This window comes from Vulpes vulpes, chromosome 4, assembly GCF_048418805.1.
Source record: "Vulpes vulpes isolate BD-2025 chromosome 4, VulVul3, whole genome shotgun sequence".
NCBI lineage: Eukaryota > Metazoa > Chordata > Mammalia > Carnivora > Canidae > Vulpes > Vulpes vulpes.
Window position 1 is genome coordinate 125096488 of NC_132783.1, and position 23149 is coordinate 125119636.

The 23149-nt window shown below is 39.7% G+C and overlaps 1 protein-coding gene across 13 annotated transcripts in view; it reads right to left on the reverse strand.

Annotated features, from left to right (window-relative positions):
• Positions 1 to 23149, reverse strand: part of NNT (nicotinamide nucleotide transhydrogenase) — a 119745-nt gene that overhangs the window by 64374 nt on the left and 32222 nt on the right. For all 13 annotated transcript variants that reach the window (XM_072756952.1, XM_072756953.1, XM_026016999.2 and 10 more), the window contains 4 exons: positions 22800 to 23017; positions 19120 to 19207; positions 13549 to 13637; positions 7648 to 7835 (listed from right to left, as the gene is read on the reverse strand). In XM_072756952.1, coding sequence (XP_072613053.1) covers positions 7648 to 7835; positions 13549 to 13637; positions 19120 to 19207; positions 22800 to 23017 — 583 coding nt within the window. The remainder of the gene's footprint in view (positions 1 to 7647; positions 7836 to 13548; positions 13638 to 19119; positions 19208 to 22799; positions 23018 to 23149) is intronic.

The window sequence follows — 23149 nt, forward strand, 5'->3', positions numbered from 1 at the left end:
CCTAGTTTTATACAATAATTAAAAGATTTTTTTAAAGATTTTATTTATTTATTCATGAGAGACACAGAGACAGAGACAGAGAGAGAGAGAGGTAGAGACACAGGCAGAGGGAGAAGCAGGCTCCATGCAGGGAGCCCAATGTGGGACTCGATCCCAGATCTCCAGGATCAGGCCCTGGGCTGAAGGTGGCACTAAACCACTGAGCCACCCAGACTGCCCCATAAAAGATTATTTTTAAAAGTAAAAATAATACTGTTTATTTCCCATGTTATTCAATTTAGGTCAGAATGGGATTAATTGACAAAACAGCCTTAATGAAATGCACATCTTCAGAAAATACAGTTTTTCAGGACTGTCTCAGACATTTCATACAGTCCTTGAGAATGTCTGAACTTCCTATTTAAAAAGTCAACGAGCACCTGGGTGGCTCAGTCAATTAAGTATCTGAAACTTAATTTTGGCTCAGGTCATGATCTCAGGGACATGAGATGGAGCCCCAAGTTGGACTTCATGCTCAGCAAGGAGTCAGCTTGAGATTCTCTCTCCCTCTCTCTCTCTCTCTCTGCCCCTCCCCCAGCTTACACATGAGTGTACTCTCTCTCTCTCAAATAAATAAATAAATAAAATCTCTTTTAAAAATTTAACTTTCAGTCCCAAGCAGCATCTGCAAGACCAGGCATCCACCAATGGCAGAAAAGAGGATGATGCTCTATATGCCAGGCCCTACACTGGATTTTTTTACCTTCATCAGGAATCAGAGATTCAGAGAGACACACTAGCTAGCTATTAAGCCATGGAACTAGAATCTGAATCTACTCTATCGGGCCCTAAATCCAAGATCTGATCCCCAGTGACTGGATTAAACATAGGCAGACAAAATTACAAAGTGAGAAAAAGGAAAACACTAATAGCTGTTCACCAAAATCCATGTGTGTTTTAGGCTGAACTGTGTCCCCCGAAAATTCATGTTGAAACCCTAACCCCTAGTACCTTAAAATAGGACTATATTTGGAGATACGGCCCTTAAAGAGGTGATTAAGTTAAAATGAGGCAATTAAACTGGGCCTTAATCCAATCTGACCAATATCCTTAAAATAAGAGAAAATATGGATACAAAGAGACTAAGACTAAGACTAAGACTAAGACACAGCAGGAAAAGAACCATCTACCAGCCAAGGACAGGACTCAGAAGAAACCAAACCTGCCTACATCTTGACCTGGGACCTCCAACCTCTAGACTGTGAGAAAATAAACTTCAGTTGTTTAAGGTGGGATTTTGTTATGGCAGCCTTAGCAAAGCAACACAGCATTCTGTTCTTCCTGGGCACACAGCAAGGCAACAACTCCCAGCTTCCTTCACAGTTAGCTTTGGCCATGTGACTAAGTCTTAGCCAAAGAAATGGAGCAGGAGTGGTATGTGTTATTTCTAGGTGTCTAGTGCACATTCCTCTACTTCTCTTTCCCTTCAGGCTGGCTGGAGGACAGATAGTGCCTAGAATGCCCTTCAGTGCCTCACAATGATGATGGCAACACTGTCATACCCGAATCCCCAGATGACCATGTGAAGGAGAGTTGCCCACCAATGTGTCCACCACCCATTACTGTTAACTGAGCAAGAAGTAAACTTCTATGTCTGAGCTTTTGCACTGCTTTCTTATAGCAGCTAGACCACCCTAACACGGAGGCACAAGAAAGCATAGTGAGAGTAGAAAGAAGGAAATCCTTGTGGTGGGCCACACTAGCTGTTAGCAGTAATTCCATCCGGGGGTTCTTCCCCAGAGACAGCCTCAGCCTCCCAATCCTTTTCAATTCAGGGACTGCCAGAGAGGGGAACACAATGCTTCTAATCTTGCAACATACTTTTGGAGAAATAACAGAACAAACCAGAATATAATTCTGTGCCATAAATTTTCCTAACAGAACATTTGTTAAATTTGGCCCAATAACTCACTAAGTGTGCTCAAACACACTCTAAGAAGTCATGACTGATAAATGGTAATGGAACACTCCCCAATCTTGGCATCTTCCTCTTGATGACAAGTTGCCCTGTCCGTGTTGAAAGCTACCAAGAGGTGTGTAGACAGCCTGTGGTTACCAACCCTTGATGTTGCAACATTTAAGTGTCTTCCTCTGTCCTTCAAAATTCTTAAAACAAATGAAACTTTGTAGAAGTAATATTACAAAATTCCATACAGTCATACAATACATGTAAGGGAGGGGAGGAAGACAGATGAATTAGATCAGTCAGTAAAAAAACAATAAATAACTCAAAAAAAAGTCGGAAACGACTGATCTATAGAGCTCTGTACTACTGTAAGATCATTATGGTTACAGAGAAGGAAAAGACCAATCTGATCAATAAAACTTTATTCTAGGCAAAAACTCTGTAGAGGCATCAAAACAATATTATCTTTGTAGAATTTCATAGATGGAAAGTACATCACTGTATCAATCATTCTCTTGCCTGAAAGAACAAGTTTGAACATTACTGTGGAAAACTATTGTTTTGTACTATATTTCTATTCTTTGGGATAGATAGATTTCAAAAAGACAAGTAATGTCAGATGGAGACCCAATGCTGATTTTCCAGGAGACAGCAAAATCTCTCCAGTTTAGTGTCATATGCATAAGGCCTTTGCACATTGGGGAAAACAGCTCCTCCCAATTCTCCAGAGTCATATAAAATTATCACAAGCATCCTTTGAGGTATGTATTCTATAGACCCTATCTAATATAGATAAAAACTATTGTTTCTATAATCTGGATTGTGCCTAAAAAGAGATCCATGTATTTACGGCCTAAGGTATTACCATTCCTAATCAAGCAATGAATATCTTCCTTCTGAGCTGATAGACACTAACTCCTTGACAGATCTCCTACTACGTCCTAATTCTATCTCCTGAGAGGCCTGCCTAACTACCTCAAATTGCAAACTTGGCAAGTGTCCTAGTTCCGAAAAGTGAAGGAAGGCAGGTTCCCAGTTTTAAGTTAGCCTTTGCAGTGTTTCTATCCACAAGTGAGCCAACAGAGTGTTCTCTCTCTCTCTCATTCCTTGAATAGCACTAGAAAAATAAGAGTCTGTAACCACTAAGACCTAAGAAAGGCACCCAGAATGATGCAAGGCTCTATGGTAAGCACCCTGCATGACAGTAAGAAGCCTGATTCTTGTGCTGCATGCCCAGGGAGACAGGGCCTTAACTAAGGGGGATGAGACTGGGAGTCCTGGGATTCCAAGCCTCAGGCAGAGTGCTGTGAATGCAGAAAGAAGAGTGTTTATGGCTGAGTAAGAGACAGCAGAAACTATGGAGGAAGTGGTAACTGGGTTAAGCAGGATTTCAAAAGGCAGGGAAGGGCAGGGATAGCATTCCAAAGAGAAGGAACAATATGTGCAAAGGTCTGAAAGTCCTTGGCCTATTTGAAAATAGCAGCCAGCACTACTGAAATCAGGCCCAAGAGTGAGAAATTAGTTTAACATGAGGCCCAAAGGCTAAATCAGGACTAGGAACTAGGGGCACCTGGTGGCTCAGTGGTTGAGCATCTGCCTTTGGCTCAGGTCATGATCCCAGAGTCCTAGGATTGAGCTCTGCATCAGGCTCCCTGTGGGCTATGGTGGCGTGCTTCTCTCCCTCTGCCTGTGTTTCTGACTCTCTGTCTCTGTGTCTCTCATGAATAAATAAATAAAATCTTAAAAAAAAAGAACGAACTAGGAACTAAAAGGCAACAGATACATTACTAAGGAGCATGAACTTTACAGCACAGCGCTGCTCAGGGATTGTGACCCAAGCCTGATCACTTTAGGTGCCTCTATCCAATGACGCTGGGAACCCACGCGGTCCAAGTCATTGCCATTTGCTAAACAAAACCCCAGGCTCTCCAGTAGCTATAGTTCACTTACAAAATAAGGGCAAGACCTGAGAGGGGTGAAGGGGAGAATGGGAATGCTGGAGGAGCCTATGATGCTTACAAGTTTGCAGTGAGACAGTCATCAGGAAGGTTTTAAATGAAGAAGGTTGTCTGTCAGAGTAAACTTAGCACGTGCACCACAGTACTCCTAATTCTTACTGGAATTTAGGTGAAATGTGCCTAACACAGACACAGCACTAAACCACTATGATTCCTCCTCACCTTCCCTAAATTACCAATCCCATTTTCAACCTGATTCTGTTTCATATTAAATATTCCTGGTCTTGGTAAAGTCTCTCTGAAAGGGTTCCTGAACAATAAAGATGCTGAAAAATCTGCTGAGTCTCAAAAAGTTTAGCAGAAAAGATTACGAGCACAGCCTGAACATGACCAGAAGGTGGGGCTGCCTTACTTTCTAATAGTAGCCCCAAAGGAAAGTTGGGGGCTTTTCCCGTGTATGCACAGCACTACAAAACAAGACTTATCAGCCCTATCCTGAAGCTACCTATGTCAAGTGACACTCTAGTCTCTAACTCTTCACTCAACCCAATCTAGGGAGTTCAGACAATGGAACAAGTACGTGATACAAAATACCAGGTGGGGGGCACCTAGGTGGCTCAGTGGTTGAACGTCTGCCTTTGGCTCAGGTTGTGCTCCTAGGGTCCATGGGATCCCGTGATCCCATGCTCCTAGGAGCAAGTCCCTGCTTCTCCCTCTGTTTATGTCTCTACCTTTCTGTATATCTCTCATGAAAAAATAAATATAATCTTTAAAAAAAAAATACCAGATGGCTTACTAGCAAGCTACAGAAATCTTTCATCCACATAAAACCTCCATAAATACAATGTATTGTTCTCTCAAGCCCACAGACTGAGTGCCCCTTGGAGGAACAAAATTTGCCAAGTCCATAAGGTTGCTACCTGAAGCCAGCTGACTATCCATGCCCCCTCGGTGTTCTTATCCACAACAGATCTTTAGTGTCACCTGCCAAGCACCCGCGTCCAAGCAAAGTCAGCATGACGATTTCTGACATTTGACTTAATCCCCTTTGGATCCACTCAAGGAAAACTTGAGAACAGCTTCCATTCCAAGAGTCTTTCAGGAGCTCAACACACCATCAGGCGACCCACATAAAAGCTCAGGACATAAACCAGTAAAGGTACAATGCCGAAGACAGTTTTTCAAAGGGCACTTGTGCCTTTATAGAGTATTTTCATCTTTTTGTTTTAAACACTCATGCTTTCAGGTCTTGGTCCCCCAGGAATATGAAAGATCTTTAGAAAGGTCATCTTCTTCCTTATAATATTCTCATTAACTTTTCATTTCTTTTTTTTTTTTTTTTTTTTTTTTTGGTTTTCAAAAAAAAAGTAACAGAAAGACCAGCCCCTGGGATCCCTGGGTGGCGCAGCGGTTTGGCGCCTGCCTTTGGCCCAGGGCGCGATCCTGGAGACCCGGGATCGAGTCCCACGTCGGGCTCCCGGTGCGTGGAGCCTGCTTCTCCCTCTGCCTGTGTCTCTGCCTCTCTCTCGTTCTCTCTCTGTGTGACTATCATAAATAAATAAAAATTAAAAAAAAAAAAAAAAAAAAGAAAGACCAGCCCTCTGAGTACCAGCTCTGGACCAGTCCACTGGTTAAGGACTTTGGCTAACTTGAACATGCTCTGAGGAGATCATGGCTTCAGAAAAGACAGAAAACACTAAAGGCTCAGTGGAACAGATTAGCAAAATGTCTTCAATGAATCGTCTTTAAGACTATTACACAATTTGACCTTTTAGCAAAGTACACTTACTATAAAGTAATTATTAAAAAAATATTATTAGGTGTAGGTCCTAAAAGTCAGTATGCATTTTATATAAGAAGTCTTGAGTTCTATTGCTTACTTTAAGCTTTATAATCATTAATAATTCTATATACTGTGTCCAAATTATCCTATGTCCAATAAGAGCATCACTTGACCAAAAACAAGCTTATGGCCACATTATTTACTCCGTGAGGAAATGTTTTAGCACCCTCTACTGGCCACTTGTCATATCTAGTCAACTCATAACCTCTCCCCTGTGCAGCTAACTTCCAAAGGTCAGATGGTGGCTACAGCAAAGACCACGCCATCCTTCCTTCAAAGCCACCTGTGCAACAGCTGGGCCAGAAGCCAACACCACAAAAGGAAAGGACAAACTCCTTAAATGCTCTCCTGCCACTACTTGTTCACGAGTCCTATCATACTGGCTGATTTCACCACCACCACCCTGACCCCTTGGCTTGCCTAATCTGCATCCACTTCCAGTAATCCATGCGGCCTCATTTCTACACTCACAGACTCTTCTACGGGCTGAGCCTATACCACTAGCCCATCCCATCTGCTTCATCTAGCCAGCTCTGGTGGAATCCGGGGTCTGGGCTTACCTATCTGGTATCACCAAGGTAAACAGAAGACAGAAAGAAGAGCTTAGGGGAGAGATTTTCCCCTACACACTCATAGAAATGATGTCAATCAACTGCCCACCCTTGCGTCTATACTATTCATCTTGGGGGTTTGGAGGAAGATGCCAGAAGAGAACTTCTCTCCCACTACCTCATGACAAAACACACAGTCCCCTAGAGAAAGCAAGGCTCCTTTAGTAGGATCTAACACAAGTAACCATTAAAGCTGTAAGCTCTCATTATCTGGCCTACTTCCTTTCATAAACAAAAACATCAGAGTCAGCACGGTATTCATCATTCAGTAACAGGAGGAAGAAGAGGAAGGGTGAGACTATAAAAAGTTTTGGGAGCATTTCTTCACTCCCAAATCTTGCTAGAATAAGCTACTGCTTACTGATGAATAAATGCTTACTGGTTTGGGATCAATCATCTACTGAGTGAAAAATATTCTTTACAAGAGGATGTGGTAAAGGACTGAAAAGTAATTCCTGCCGTCAAAGAGCTTGCAATTTGGTTGCAAAGACCAAACATGCCAAAGGAAATAATTAAAAAGTGATAAAGTGTTGTTTCCTTTAGTAAAAAATATATATCGGTGGGGATCCCTGGGTGGCGCAGTGGTTTGGCGCCTGTCTTTGGCCCAGGGCGCGATCCTGGAGACCCGGGATCGAGTCCCACATCGGGCTCCCGGTGCATGGAGCCTGCTTCTCCCTCTGCCTATGTCTCTGCCTCTCTCTCTCTCTCTCTCTCTCTCTCTGTGACTATCATAAATAAATAAAAAATTTAAAAAAATATATATATATATATATATCGGAAATTCCACAAACACACACACACACACACACTCCCCTTCTCTTTCTCTCTCATGTATAGAAAAATGATTAAAATATTAATAATGGTCATCTCTGCAGTAATTTCAGGTCTGTACTTTTTTCTTCATATTTTTCAGTACTGTTTGAATGTCCTACAATAAGAATGTAGTATCTTAAAAAGAGAACAGAAGTTAAAAACCAATTTATCAAAGGTATAAACAAAGGAAACTGCTTACAAATATAATATGGTATACAGAATATGATCTATGAAGACAGTTACATAAAAGTATATGGAAAAAAGACTGGAAGAAAATAGATCCCACTATTAATGATAGTTTTTCTCTAGGGGCTACAGTGATTTTTGTTCTTTCTGCCTTCCATGCACTTTCTCATTTCCTAGAAAGTAAGTCATTCTTTACTTAAAAGAAGTTCAAATGTCAAACAACTTTCACCCTCATTTTAAAATACCATTAGTAAAAGTGCTTTACTGATAACAATGCACTTAAAAACATACCTGGAATAAGTGCTGTGCTGATGAGGATATCCACCTCCTTGCACTGTTGAGCAAAGAGTTTCATTTCAGCCTCGATGAACTCTTTGGACATCTCCTTTGCATATCCTCCTTGTCCCTCCCCAGATTCTTTCAAGTCCACCTCCAAGGGCTCAGCACCAAGAGACTTGAATTGCTCCAAAGCTGCAGCTCTGGTGATAATTGAAGTGAAAGCAGTGGTTATTTTAGGCCCTTAAGAGAAGTCAAGATCATCTTTTATATATACATTTTGGATTTTTTCCAGTTTTTATTTAAATTCCAGTTAGTCAACCTTCAGTATATATTAGTTTAAGGTGTACAATATATAGTGATTCAACACTTCCATACAACACCTGGTGCTCATCACAACAAGTGCCCTCCTTAATTTCCATCACCTATTTCCCCATCCCCCCATCCATGGTAATCATCAGTTTGTTCTCTACAGTTAAAAGTCTATTATTTGTTTGCCTCTCTTTTTTCCCTTTGCTTGTTTGTTCACATGTGAGTAAAATCATATGGTATTTGTCTTTCTCTGGCTGACTCCTTTCACTTAGCAGAATACACTGTAGCTCCATCTATGTCATTGCAAATGGCAAGATTTCATTCTTTTTTATGGATATTGTAGATAATAGGCTGCTATAGACATTAGGGTGCATGTATTCCTTTGAATTAGTATTTTTGAAGAAAAAAAAGAATTAGTATTTTTGTATTCTCTGGGTAATGACCTAGTAGTGCAATTGCTATTTTTAACCTTTTGAGGAACCTCCATACTGTTTCCCACAGTGGTTGCACCAACTTGCATTCCCACCAACAGTGCAAGAAGGTTCCTTTTCCCCCACACACATCCTCGCCAACACCTGTTGTTTCTTCTGTTGTTTATTTTAACCATTCTGACAGGTGTGAAGTGATATATCATTGTAGTTTTGATCTACAATTCCCTGATGTCCATTGCTGTTGAGCATCTTTTCATGTGTCTGTTGGCCATCTACATATCGTCTTTGGGAAAATGTTTATTCATGTCTTCTGCCCATTTTTTAATTGGATTGTTTGGTTTGGGGGTACTGAGTTTTAAGAAGAGCACACTGTATATAAGCAAAACTGGAGACTTTCTTTTGATATCTGACTGGCCTATTTCAATTATTTCCAAAAGTATGTACCACTTCTATATTTTTTTCTGGAAAAATAAAAACTACAGGGAATTCCAATTTCTTCTTACTTCAGTTACAAGGGAATTTCACTACTGATAACTCCAACAATCAATTATGTTTCTTGGGACCCCACTGTCAATGATGATGTAAACTCTGACCTACATTAAGATTTTATTTCATTCAAATCACTCAGGTTGAGGTTGTTTTTTTTTTTAGGTTGAGGTTTTCATTTGTAAATGTTCTGAATTATGGGGACTCCTCTCTCATGAATGACTCTTATAAGTATTTTAACAAAGTGATTTTTGTCCCTAGTCTTCATTAAATTGTCTTTGAAAAAAACAACCTGTAAACAGTATTTTAAAATGTGAAGAGCCAACACATTGAAATTATGTAAAAATGCATTCAGTTTAAAAAAATAAACACTAGGGGCACCTGGGTTGCTCATTTAAGCATCCGCCTTCAGGTAGGTCATGATCCCAGGGTCTTGGGATCAAGTCCTGCATCAGGCTCCCTGCTCAGCCAGGAGTCTTCATCTCCCTATCTCTCTGCCTGCTGCTCCACAAACCTGTGCTCATGCCCTCTCTGTGTCAAAATATTAATAAAATATTTTTAAAATTTAAAAAAAAAAAAGAAACAGTACCACGAACTGTGTACTGGTCGGAAAATCAGCCAACAAAGATCTCATCTCTGTGGTGGACAGTATGATTAACCTGCCAACATCTACCCCACTACAATGAGTACCTAAACTGCCCTGATGACAATAACTTCAGGTGCTTGTTAAAACTTTAAATTCACAGGCCCCGTCCAAGACCCAGTGACTTAAAATCTTGAGCAGAAAGGCCAGAAGCTTTATTCTTAGCAAGAGCTACAGGTAATTCTGGCCATCAGGGAAGTTTGGGAAACTGTCATCTGAGTCCCTCAGTCCGGAGCAATTGTCACAGTCAGAGAACAGATACAAAGGGTAGGACACAGTTGAGCAAGAGCTTCTCACCCTTTTCTGCTGGCTTGAACAAGGACGCTTGTAGCCCAGATTGCCTGGGGAGGCCAACTTGTGACACAGGGAAATTAGCCAAAGCTGAGGACAACAGAAAGAACAGAAAGAACCTGGTCCTGGATGGCACCAATGAACTGCTGACTCAAGTATGAAAGAGGGAGTCCTTCCCAGGAGTTTTCTTTTAGGAGAGCTAATACAGTTTCTTAGAGCTTAAGCCAGTTTGAGTGTTTTCTATTCCTTACAGCCAAAAGGATACTGCTGTTTACAAAGTTTTAGAAATGGCTACTATTTTTAATGAAATAAGATAAATTTAAAAGGATATCAAAAATAAAATGACATATGTATGTGAGTGATCACAATTTTGTTCAAAAGGTATCTACATAAATATCTGTAAGAAATTATGCCAAAAAATCATTAGCAATTATATCTAGCTGGGAAAATTCTACAAGGTATCTTTATTTTCTTCTTTATGTGTCTCTATATTTTTCAATAATGAACAAGTATAATCAGAAACATAAATGCTATTTTGGAATCTTTGCCTTCAAACTAATTATCATTTAAAACTAATATAATGTAACAAATTGTAAGATGTGAGTATTTTGGACCCCAATTTCCATTTCTAGGAATTTAATGAAATATCTCCAAATACATATGTTCTTACATATATGTATATGCAGTATTGTTTATATACACCAAAAATATCCATTTATAGAGGACTAATTAAGTAAGTCACTGTACTTCCACACAGAGGAATCCTATGCAACCATTAAATATATTTGTGGGTAAGTAAAGATCTTCACGATCTACTGTTAAGTTAAAAAAAGAAAGAAAGAACAGTTAAACAGTACTATTAGTAAAATATTTTTAATTAAAGTGTAGAAATAAATGTGGGACACCTGGGTGGCTCAGTGGTTGAGCATCTGCCTTTGGCTCAGGATGTGAGCCTGGTCCCAGGATCGAGTCCCACACTGGGCTCCTTGTATGGAGCCTGCTTCTTCCTCTGTCTGTGCCTCTACCTCTCTCTCTGTGTCTCTCATGAATAAATAAAATCTTTAAGAAAAAAAATAATGCGTAGAAAAGGAACATATCCTAAGATGCTAACAGTTCTCTCCAGGGAATAGGCTATTTTATTTTCACTTTTTGTACTATTTTATATTTTTCTGAATTGGGGGAATAAGCATGTATTATGTTTATGATAAGAAAGGAAATGTTAAAAAATTGATTATATCTCCTTATAATATGTAAAATAGGGCTAATTATCCCCACATCATAGAGTTTTATAAAGAACAAAACAAAACAAAGTATATAGCACAAAGCATATACCTGGAAGATGTTAAGCATTAGTACCCATGTCTGAAAACTACAGCTCCTGACTTGCCAATTATTTCTGTGAATAAAGCTTTATAAGAACACACACACACACACACACAAAGGAGATAAAAAAGTAAAGCTATTATATTTCTAAACTTCTCAATATAGGGATTAGGTAGGATGCTCACTATTGTTACAAGGGGAATCTCCTAGTTATTGTTTGAAAAAAATTTAAAAATCACAACCCTTTAGTATCACTGGGCAATGAGCTGTCCTTAGGTTTTTAAGATGTTTATCTGAAAATATGTACTATGCAATCTTCCAACAAGAATTTATAACTAAGTATGCCTTCTAATACATTTGGATTTTATATTTATATATACCAACCCTTAGTCTCAAAATAGTGATTAAGGAGCTATAATCCTGGGCAGCCTGGGTGGCTCAGCGGTTTAGCACCACCTTCAGCCCAGGGTGTGATCCTGGAGACCCAGGATTGAGTCTCACGTCGGGCTCCCTGCATGGAGCCTGCCTCTCCCTCTGCCTGTGTCTGTGCCCCTCTCTCTCTCTCTGTGTGTGTCTCTCATGAATAAATAAATAAAATCTTTAAAAAAAAAAAAAAGAAGCTATAATCCTTAGAAAAAGTATCCTATCAGTTCAGCCACATCTTCGTTGTGTACTTGAGCTATCCTAATAAACGATTAATGGCATTAAGCAATAGCTACCCTCAAGGTATCAGCTCTGTACACAATCTAAACCAATGACATAAAAATACCTAATAAATTTTCAGTAGCTGACCCAACATCAAGTTTCAACTCAACTCTAAGTCAAATACACACATGTCCACTTTAATTTTATTGTCACCACAATGAAAACTTGCACAACCTCCTCTCTGGGTTTGGGTGTCTTCAAAGACTTCACATCAGCAAACATTAAAAATTAAAAGACAGCACTAATGACAAGTTTGACTCTGGCTATCCTTGGCTTGCATCCTGGTTACTTCAAAAATGCTTTTTCTCATGTCAGCAGGACAGCTTTCTATCCATACATCACTTCTCTAAACTCCAGGTAAGCACTGGAAACCATATTCAATGGAACATTCCTTACTCCAGAAACTCACATTCTTTCCAACTTTGAATAGCTGCAAATTTTTTTGATCATTCTATATTCAAGATTAGCCAGTATAATTCTTCTACTGATCTCAGCTCAAATAACTACATGTTTCAACCTCAAAATAGTATTCATACATATAAATGATAGCAATTCTCAATAAGCATTTAATAAAATCAGTATCTAATATCTTCTGAAATGAAGGACAATTTTAATCAAACTTTTCTTTAAAGAATTCTAGAAAACACTGATATGTCAGTATCATACAATGAACATAATTGAGTACTTTCACCTATGGGCTCTACTCTTGCCCAATCAGCTTTATCTGCTTCCATTCATACAATGCAGAGCATACTCATCACCTCCCTGCCCCGTCTTCTCCAAAATATCTCCTATGTTGACTTTATTTTTTTAAGATTTTATTTATTCATTTTAGAAAGAGACAGTGAGAGCAGGGGAGGGGCAGACAGAGAAAGAACCTGAAGCAGACTCTGCACTGAGCATGGAGCCCGACGCAGGGTTCAATCCCACAACTGCAAGTCCATGACCTGGCTGAAACCAAGAGTCGGATGTTCAACCAACGGAGCCACCTAATGCCCCTATGCTGACTCTTTTAAAAGTAAACTTTACACCCAACATGGAGCTCAGACTCACAAGTCCAAGATCAATAGTCGCATGCTCTACCAACTGAGTCTGCCAGGTGCCCCCAAAATATCTCCTACACTACTCTCTTTCTTCAAACTCACAGATACGTTGGTTCACATCCTACCTGACTTATAAATGCATTCTGAACAGAAACAGGACACGGTAGCAACATATTACAAACTCAGGACAGGAATAACTCTGGTCTCACTGCTAATCCACATAAAGAAAGAAAACTGAACGTGAGTTCATTTTCAATTCCTCTGCTTTTTAAATTATTTCTGCTATATTTAGTCCGGGTCCTTAAATTTTTTTTTCCACTAAGTAATATTATTTTTCCACTTTGAGTTAACTTTGGAGGAGAAACATTTTTTTAAAGATTTTATTTATTTATTCATGAGAGGCAGAGAGAGAGAGAGAGAGGCAGAGATACAGGCAGAGGGAGAAGCAGGCTCCATGCAGGAGTCTGAGCAATCCTAAGACTCCAGGATCACACCCTGAGCCAAAGGCAGGCGCTAAACCACTGAGCCACCCAGGGATCCCCTGAGAAACATTTTTTAAATGTGAAGAGCTTATAAAGCAGTTTTCAATGTATAACTTCCATTTATAAATTCTAAAGACAGCATAGCATCCACCTGAAACAAAATCTTTTCCCTTAAAAGCAGTCACTAGTAAAGCACTTACCTGGTGTCAAATCCTCGAACAATTGCACCCATCGACTTTGCTGCACCTGCAGAAGCAAGCCCAGCAACACCACCACCAACTATCAGAATCTAGGGGAGGTAAAGGCAGAACAGAATGTTTTAATTAAAGTTCATCATCAACTAATTATGAAAAACCATCAGCTAATAACAATCAGCGAGTGGTACACTGAGTGCTACACAGTTAATTCAGTAATACATCAGGTGGTGCTGATAGTGGTGATCAGCCCTCAAATATACTGAGTGGCTAGATAACGCTTTAACTGAACCACCATTATTTTTAAAAATGTATCAAAGGAACAACTGCTGGCAAAGGCCCACAGCCTTCACTCAAAACAGTCAGACAACCAACATCTCCGTGTGGAAGCCACATACAGCATGATGAGCAGTACATATAGGTTAAAGATTACCAGGTCTTCTCCAGTGTATAAAAGCTACCTGTACTGAAATAAATTCCCAGTGTAGCATTCTAGCTACCTCTCCCCTCTCAGATGTTAAAGTTTCTCTATGTTCATAAAATATCAAAATAAGTTTCTTTTTTTTTTTTCAAAATAAGTTTCAAAGATGGGTACAACTTTGCCGAAATATCTACCCTATATTTAGAGTTCAAATGCTTCTGAAAGAATAGCAGGTGACCAACTACGCAATTGTGAACCAACGTGAATGAACTGCACCCAAAATCCAAAGCAATCTAACAAATCTCCCTAACCATGGAAGGGTCAGAGCCAAGAAAACCAAAGGATTCCTCAGAAACAAGAGTCTCCCCGCCTTCTAAGAAACACAATAAGGGCAGTGTTGTCTCTAGTCTGGAATGGGCCTTCCAGAGAAAAGTTCTATTATACTTCCCAGTCAATTAAGGCAACTCCTTGTTGCTGTGTAAAAAAAAAAAAGAAAAAGTCACCCACAGAAACAGTGAAGCTTATAAATTCCCACCTACCCATCATGCCCACATCTCCTTCTGCCTCTTTAAGAAGCCTAGTCAAACCATGCTCTGGTGGCCCCTAACCAGTGTTTCAGAGCTCATGTGAATTGACCTTGATGGTGATTGTTTGGGGGCCAAAGGGTGGGGGGAGGAGGGTTACTCCACAGGAAAGGGGACAAGGAGGGACCAAGCGGGCTCTGGGCTCCAACGCACCAACCCCACTCCACGCTATGAAAATGTGAAATAAAAATAAAATAAGAAAAAATCACAGGACTAGACCAAGTTATCCTGAAGCAAGAAATAACAACAAAAACCCATAATTTAAAAGACATAATTGCACAATAAAGCCGTGTAGATCTTATAACAGGAATTTATTCTTTCTCTGCAGCACGGGAAGAAAAAGAGGGATTAAAGGTCACAGTCAAATCTTGACTTGCCTACCAACTAGTTCCGGGTGACCCTGAGCAAGCTGCTTAGGATCTACAATAAAGCAAAGCCTCCCACATGGCAGTTAAATTAAATGTTGGAATCTAAAGCACTGATTGCTAACTGGCACACCATAGACTTAAGAAACAGGGGAAAGGCCATGGGAAAGGAATGACCTTTAGGAATGTTCTTAATCACCAGGGTGCCTGGGTGGCTCAGTTAGTTAAGTGTCCAACTCTTGATTCCCTTAAATGTCATGATCTCAGGGTCGTGAGATTGAGCCCTGTGTCAGTCTCTGCACTCAGCAAGGAGTCTGCTTAAAATTTTCTCTTGCCGGGATGCCTGGGTGGCCCAGTGGTTGAGCGTCTGCCTTTGGCTCAGGTCGTGATCCCAGGGTCCCAGGATCAAGTCTCACATTGGGCTCCCCAGCAGGCAGCTTGCTTCTCCCTCTGTCTCTGCCCCTCCCTCTGTCTCTCATGAATAAAAAAAATCTTAAAAAATAAAAAATCTCTCACCCTTTCCCCCTGACCCTTCTCCCACTCACACATATACTTTGTCTCAATCTCTCAATAAATCAATAAATAAAATCTTAGGGGGGAAAAAAAGGAATGTTCTTAATTTCCAGTCATTTAATCTATTCCTTGGCTCTGCCTCCCCATCTCAGTTAAGGGCACTAACTGTGCACACAATTGTTCAAGCCAAAACAGAGAAGTCACCTTGAGGCTTCCCTTTGCACACGTTTCCACCTCCAATCCATTAGCAAGTACTCTTGGTGTTAACCCCCAAAGATCTCCCAATCCATCTCCTTCTATACAGCTCTATTGCCACTCCCTTCCCAGGGCACTATTTCCGCAATCAATTTCAAATAGATCTTGCCTTCACTCTTCCCCCTACTATCCATTCTCCCACAGAACTTCCAGATGATTTTTTTTAAATCTTCATGAGCTACTAGTAAATATGTATATAAATTAGTCTCTGTCCCCTGTTCCTAAGTGAGAAAAGCACTAGGAACATTTTTTATTCTATTATCTGGTCTTTGACCCCAGTTCATGACAAAAAAAGTTACTAAATCCCTTGGAATCTTAAGGATCATAGCAGTATCTTTTGTTCTACTGAGCTGACTCTTGGTGGGCTCCTGGATGACAGCTGATCCAGAAAATCAAAGGTTAGCAGCTAAGAATTTTTAGCCCCACCTCCCATTCTCCAGAGAAGGGAGGGAAAAGTTGTGCCCCTATGATGAAGCCCCCTTTGAAAATCCCAAAAGTACAGGGCTTGAAGAGCTTCCAGGTTGGTGAATGCATGGAGGTACGAGGAGAGTGGTATGTCCAAAGAGGGCATGGAAGCTCCATGTCCCTTCCCACACACCTTGCCTCAGGCATTTCTTCCATCTGTATGATCATCTGTATCCTTAATCATATCCTTCTATAACAGACCAGTAAACAGGTAGAAAACTATTTTCCTGAGTTCTGTGAGCAGTTCCAGCAAATTAACTGACCCCAAGGAAGGGGTCCTGAGAATGTCTGAATGATTTATAGTCAATCTGCAGAAGCACAGGTAACAACCTGGACTTGCGATTGGCATGTGAAGGGGCGAGGAGGACAGTCCTGGGACTGAGCCCTTCACCTGTAGATCTGACACTATCTCCAGGTAGACAGTGTTAGAATCGAGTTAAGTTAGAATGTAGGACACCCCACTGGTGTCACAGAATTGCATGGTGTGGAGAAACCCCCACACATTTGATGACCAGAAGTGTCAAAAGTGAAGTGTTCTACATCAAAGGAGAGACATGAGCAAAAATGAGTTTTTCCAAACAATTCTGAATCAGATACTTCCCTCATCTGTAAGAGTATCTGAGCAAGACCTGAAAGAGAAGCCCAACATCATCCAGCCCCAACCTACCTTTCTACCACCAGATTACTCTCTACCTCTTTCACCACACTCCAGACCAATCGCCTTTTTTATTCTTCTCCTTCTCATCTCAGCACTTCATATGTGCTCTTCCCTTTCCCTGGAATCCTAAATACCTGGTTTCTTTCTTGCCATCCTTTAGGCCTTGGCTCAAATATCAAAGGAGATTTCCCATTGCCATAGTGAAAGCAGCTTGTTCCCAGGACTCACTACCCCATCATCCTGTTCATTTCTTATATTTTTTTTAAAGATTTTATTTATTTATTCATGAGAGACACACACAGAGAGAGGCATAGACACAGTCAGAGGGAGAAGCAGGCTCCATGCAGGGAGCCCGACATGGGACTCCATCCCGGGTCTCCAGGATCAGGCCCTGGGCTGAAGGCAGCACTAAACCGCTAAGCCACCCAGGCTGCCCTGAAACTTACACTCTTGTAGGGGCCTCAAACAAATAAATATATATTACTTTAAACATAAAAGAAATGAGGGCAGCCTGGGTGGCTCAGCAGTTTAGCACTGCCTTCAGCCCGGGGTGTGATCCTGGAGTCTCGGGATCGAGTTCCACGTGGGGCTCCCTGCATGGAGCCTGCTTCTCCCTCTGCCTGTGTCTCTGCCTCTCTCTCTCTCTCTCTCCTCTCTCTCTCTCTGTCTCTCATGAATAAATAAATAAAAATCTTAAAAAAAAAAAAGAGTGTAAGTTTCACATGGCAGGGGTCTTGTTTACCTTATTCATTCAATAGCTCTCAGAACAGTACCTGACATATTGCAAGCCATCAAATGATGGACTGGTAGCTCATTCTAGACAAGTAAGAACCCTCCATATTTATAGGAAACCCAAATAAAATAGTATTCGATCTACCTTGATAAGCCTTGATAGTTATCATGAAACTATTTCTGACATGTAACCACAGTCCCTTAAGCTGCAATTTAAATTTTCAGTAAAGCCTGTCTCTTTTCGACCTTCTAAAGAATGATTGATTCTCCTTCCTTTAAGCCTCTTGGTTTCTGTTTCACTTTTTAATCTGGTATATATTCAGTGTTCCTCTCAGTTTCCGCATACTTGAGGAAAGAGTCTAACCGAAACTGAGTAGCAGATTTGTTCATCAAAGCATTCAGCCAGTTTAAAAACAGCATTCAGTTTCTGGCCATCATGCATGCCAGACCTATCCTGATGAACCTGACAAAGAAGTAAAATGTAATCACTCCAGAGGCACCTGGCTGGCTCAGTCCAAGAGCATGGGACTCTTGGTCTCCAGGTCATGAGTTTGAGCCCCACATTGGGTGTATAGATTACTTGAATAAGTAAGTAAATAAACTCAAAAAAATAATAATCACTGCACATAGCACATCCCTGTGCCTCCCGTTGCTAAATGTACTTGCTATATAACCTGGCCTCCACTTAAACCACTTGCCATCTTCCTCACCTGGCCCGTTCTTAAAGAAATATATCACTAGATTCCTCAAAGCTGTCAATATCTTTTTTTTTTCATTTTTTTTATAGATTTATTTCATATGAGTTTATATAACAAAGTACTTAAGAACTGGAAGCACTGAGTAAACCTGTACCTACAGACATACTCTTCAGTCCTATTTCCTATCCCCAGACAATGTGCTTATATTATCATTCAATGATGATATGTATGTAGATTGATGATTGATGATGTATGTAGAATTGAAGGATTACAATGTAATCTATTTTTTCACCTAGCCACCCCCACCTCTCATGGACTGCTCCTCTCTGCTTTCAATCTTGATTAAAGAAACCACACCCTTTCCCTCTGCCAAGTACCTGAATTATGCCACCCCCGGCCCCCCTCCACTTTTAACCCTTTTTTTTTTTTTTGAAAGAGAAAAAACTAAGATAGTCTTTTTCTATGAACGAAATGTCACAGTTGGGAAATCAAGAGTTTGCTAAACTAAGACAATCTTTCCTCTGAATCCAGTGTCACAACATTGGGAAATCAAGAATTTACTGAATGGTATTTTGAAACTTTTTTTAAAAATTAGTAAGAAACACGCTAAACAGAACGAGTTACCCAAAACCCCTTTGAGAATTCAAGCTAGTAAGTCAAAATCAAAAACAAAAACCTAGAACTTCCAGAAATGCCCAAATTCCTGTTGTCAAGCAATCATAAGCAGCTCTGAGGCTCCACGAAATATTTGTATGTGCCAGAGGGTTATCAGCGTGACGTTAACACAGAACAAAACTTCTTAAATAACTGTATTTTAGTACTTACTACACATACCCTCACCTTTAATTAAGTCATACTATGAAGAAACATTAAAAGTCTCACCTACCTTAGCTGGAGGAACTTTTCCAGCAGCTGTGATCTGACCAGTAAAAAACCGCCCAAAATGATTTGCTGCTAGGACAACAGCTTTATAACTGAAAAAGTAAATAAATATTTCCATAAAATGGAAGATTTTAGACTCATATATTAAGTAACCAATTAAACTTTAATAGTCAAAGAATAATCGCTAACATTGTATAGTACCTACTACATGTCAAAAACCGTTCTCAGTACCACATGTATACCCGCTCCTTCAACCACCCCAACAATCTTATGGAAAGGTACAGTTATTGCTTCATGTCACAGGTGAGTACACAGAGATGAAGAGACTTGAGAGTCACTTGGCTAGCAAATGACAGAACCCAAAGCCTAACCACGGCATCCTGCCTCCAGAGGCACGCTCTCTCACCCATGATGCTCCCTGGCCTCTTCACAAAAAATACTGCACAAGATGAGTTGGGGTGAAAAATGCTAACAATGGTTTACATTGGGTGCTGAAACCACAGATATTTCAAACTTTCTGTTTTACTTCATTATACTGTTCAAATTTTCTTTGATGATTATGTACTGTTCATATAATAGGAGAAAACTTCAAAATGAAAAAAATCAGATTTAGCTATATGCTTGTACTTCATAAAATTCCACCCTCAGAACAAAAAACCCTTCATTTGATCGCTAATGGTTGAAAGCATGGGATTCTGAGACAGAGTACTTTCAGTGCAGGTCCCAATTCTAGCACTAACTAGCTTTGTGAACTTGCATACATTTCTGTAACTGTCTGACCCTTGGTGCCCTCATCTATACAGTGGGGACAACAGCATCTGTCTCTTAGTGTTGTTATGAGGACTACATGAAATAATGCAGGTAAAGAGCTTAGCACAAAGCCTGCGACAGTAAGTGCTCAGTAAATATTAGTGTTTTTGACTAAAGAAACTCTCTGTGCAACAAAAACTAGTAAAATATACAATCTTTCCACAATCAGATATTTTCAACATATTAGACTAATTTCATTTTCAGAACATTTTATACTTAAAAGGCACTTCTGTACACTCTCATGTGATAACATACATATAATTAAAATCGTAATGCAACTATGTAATAAGATCTACCTGCTAGCTGACAATAAAACATTTCCCTGATTCTATTTTTCATAAAATAATACCTGATATAATAATTGATGCAAAAGCATAAAATGGCAACCACTATTACTTTAAATTAAGTCATATTACAGCAGGTAAACAGTATTATAGAGATCACATTACATGTTGGTCTTATTTCTGAATCCAAGTGATAGAAATTTTCAGAAAGCAAACATAATAAAGATTCAAAGGCCATGTAAGAAACTGGAATTAATAGTTTAAAAGATTCAGTTACTATACTGAAAAAAATAACAAAAATGATACAGATTACACAGGAAATGTACATGAAAATGCTGATGGTGGGCAAAAGTGTTAACAGTTTGCCCTTTTTTGATGAGAGCAAAAAAGCTCAGAATGAACATCAGTGAACTGAAGGAGCGGTTCTTCACTGTAATATGGCCATGTGTGTGAGTTAGATAATGATTTATCACATATTGTGTGGATAAGTATGCTAGAAGATTCACCTCAAACAGTACCCTTTGCATATATCAGCTCAGGATATAAGAGAGTGATTCTTTAAATTGTGCCCCACGGATCCCCAAAGGTTCAAATTTCAGCCAACTCTGGAGCCATTCTGGGTCAGCTAGGGGATAAACATGTTTCTGGACACCCCTCCATCCCCCAATTCAAGCAAGGCCACTCTGCTCCTATTAGATTTGTTTATATTGCCTCATATTATTTCATTTCTACAAAAGATTCTACAGTTAGAAGCCACTGATCTAGAGCCACTGGCTTTGACAACCTTTCATACATGTGCATTTCACAAGACAAAATCAACAGCACTATTAAAAGATTACACTGTACACTTTCTATAGAAAATTTTTAAGTCCCACAATACATAATGTAACTTTTCTACAAACTAAATAATATGGCAAAAATTTTGTCCTCTGGTGTATACTCTGTATCACAAAAAATATCTGAATCAATCATTTGTCATATTATAGTAAGGATAACGAAATGTTTTTAACCTGTCCCATTTTGTTTTCTGCTTTTCTATCAAAAATGAACACTTGAAACCCAAAGTAGAATCTATTTGCTCTATTGGCCTATTTGATATGCTACACCTCAGATAGAAAACCTTAGAAAACCTTCAGTTCACGTGTCAAGTTGTAGAAGACTATTCAAATTAGTCTCTCAAACACTGATTATTTAAATTATTTTGATTTGTTGGTGCCTCGTTCATATTAGCAAATTGTCACTACCAATAGCTTTCATGCTTAAAATCTAATTCAACCAGTCTCTTGTAGAAGAGCTGATTTCATAAGCATCATCAATTTCCAGATTTTTCCCACTGGCTAGGCAGTCAGCAATACACTACACTCATAGAGCTATTCCCATCCCTCCCCAGGGCAGGCATGATTCCTCAGCCAGAGCCACATTCCTTGAGCAGATTGCACCTTAGTCTCCTCTCAACACAGGGCTCCAGCCAGTGTACTGGGAATGCATGAGTGGTGGACAAAGATAAGACAGCCCTCAGTTAGCAATATGGGGGTTTTTTTTAAGAGTTTATTTATTTATTCATGAGAGACACAGAGAGGCAGACACACAGGCAGAGAGAGAAACAGGCTTGCTGCAGGGAGCCCGATATGAGACTTGAACTCCCAGATCCAGAACTCCGGGATCATGCCCTGAGCCAGAGGCAGACGCTCAACCACTGAGCCACCCAGGCGTCCCACAATATGGGTTTTGACACCTGATGAAACTCCCTCAAGTCCAGACATTTTCCCTATTCATTAAATATCATGAATTTACCTAAGCATGCTCACTTCGGCAGCACATATACTGAATTTACCTAAGCAACCTAATTAAAATGGTAAATGCTAATATGCATATGCTGGGTTGAATCATATGAAACTGCCAATACCCAACCATCTTTTACTTGTAAAAAAAAATTTGTGGTAACTAAACTTACTGTGGTAATCATTTCACAATAAACTGACATATTGAATTAATATGTTTATGTCTTAAACATATAGAATGTTACAAGTCAATCATATCTCAAAAAACCTTGAAAAATAGCCATTTCCACCTAATATACCTATATACACACATATCCACACATATATGCAAGAGAGTGTATTCCTCAAATAATTTCACAGCCATTTGCTCTAATGGAAAGCAATAAGGCTTCTACTCATGAAGACTAAAAATGAGTGTAGAAGAACTGCAATATGAAGAATTATTTCCTATAACTAAGAAACAGTAAGATGAGCCTTAAAAAATAAGCACACTCTTGGGGCACATGGGTGGCTCAGTGGTTGGGCATCTGCCTTTCGCTCAGGTCATGATCCCAGGATTCTGGGATCAAGTCCCACATCAGGCTTCCCACAGGGAGCCTGCTTCTCCCTCTGCCTATGTCTTTGCCTCCTCTCTCTGTCTCATGAATAAATAAAAATCTTAAAAAAAAAAAAAAATAAGCACACTCTCAAAAAGCAGCAATCTCCAACAATTATTACAAGTAAAATCACTGTCAGAAGAGCCACAATGAGCAAATTTCTAGAGTACCATTGTGCTTTTGTTCAACTGAAATGGAAAAGAATCAACATACCCAGCAATGTTGGCCATGGAGCTTAGTGCATCATATCCCTGAGCAATTGTGACTCTTGGAACCTGGTCCATTGCCAAAACTGTAGTTTTTCTTTTAGAAAGTTTATTTAGCAAGTCTGGATTTTGGGCAGGGTAAATAAAGCTAATCAGTGTTCCCGATGTCTTTAAAAGGTCGGCTTCATGAACACCTAATGTTGGATTAACCATGGGGGCTCGCACCTAGAGGAAAAAAGTCACATTGGTGATTAAAAATATAAATACCTTTATCATATTTTTAAGTAAACAAGGACAATTTAAATAATACGCCATGATGGAAATAACACTCCGGAAGTAATCTTTCAGCAATAAATT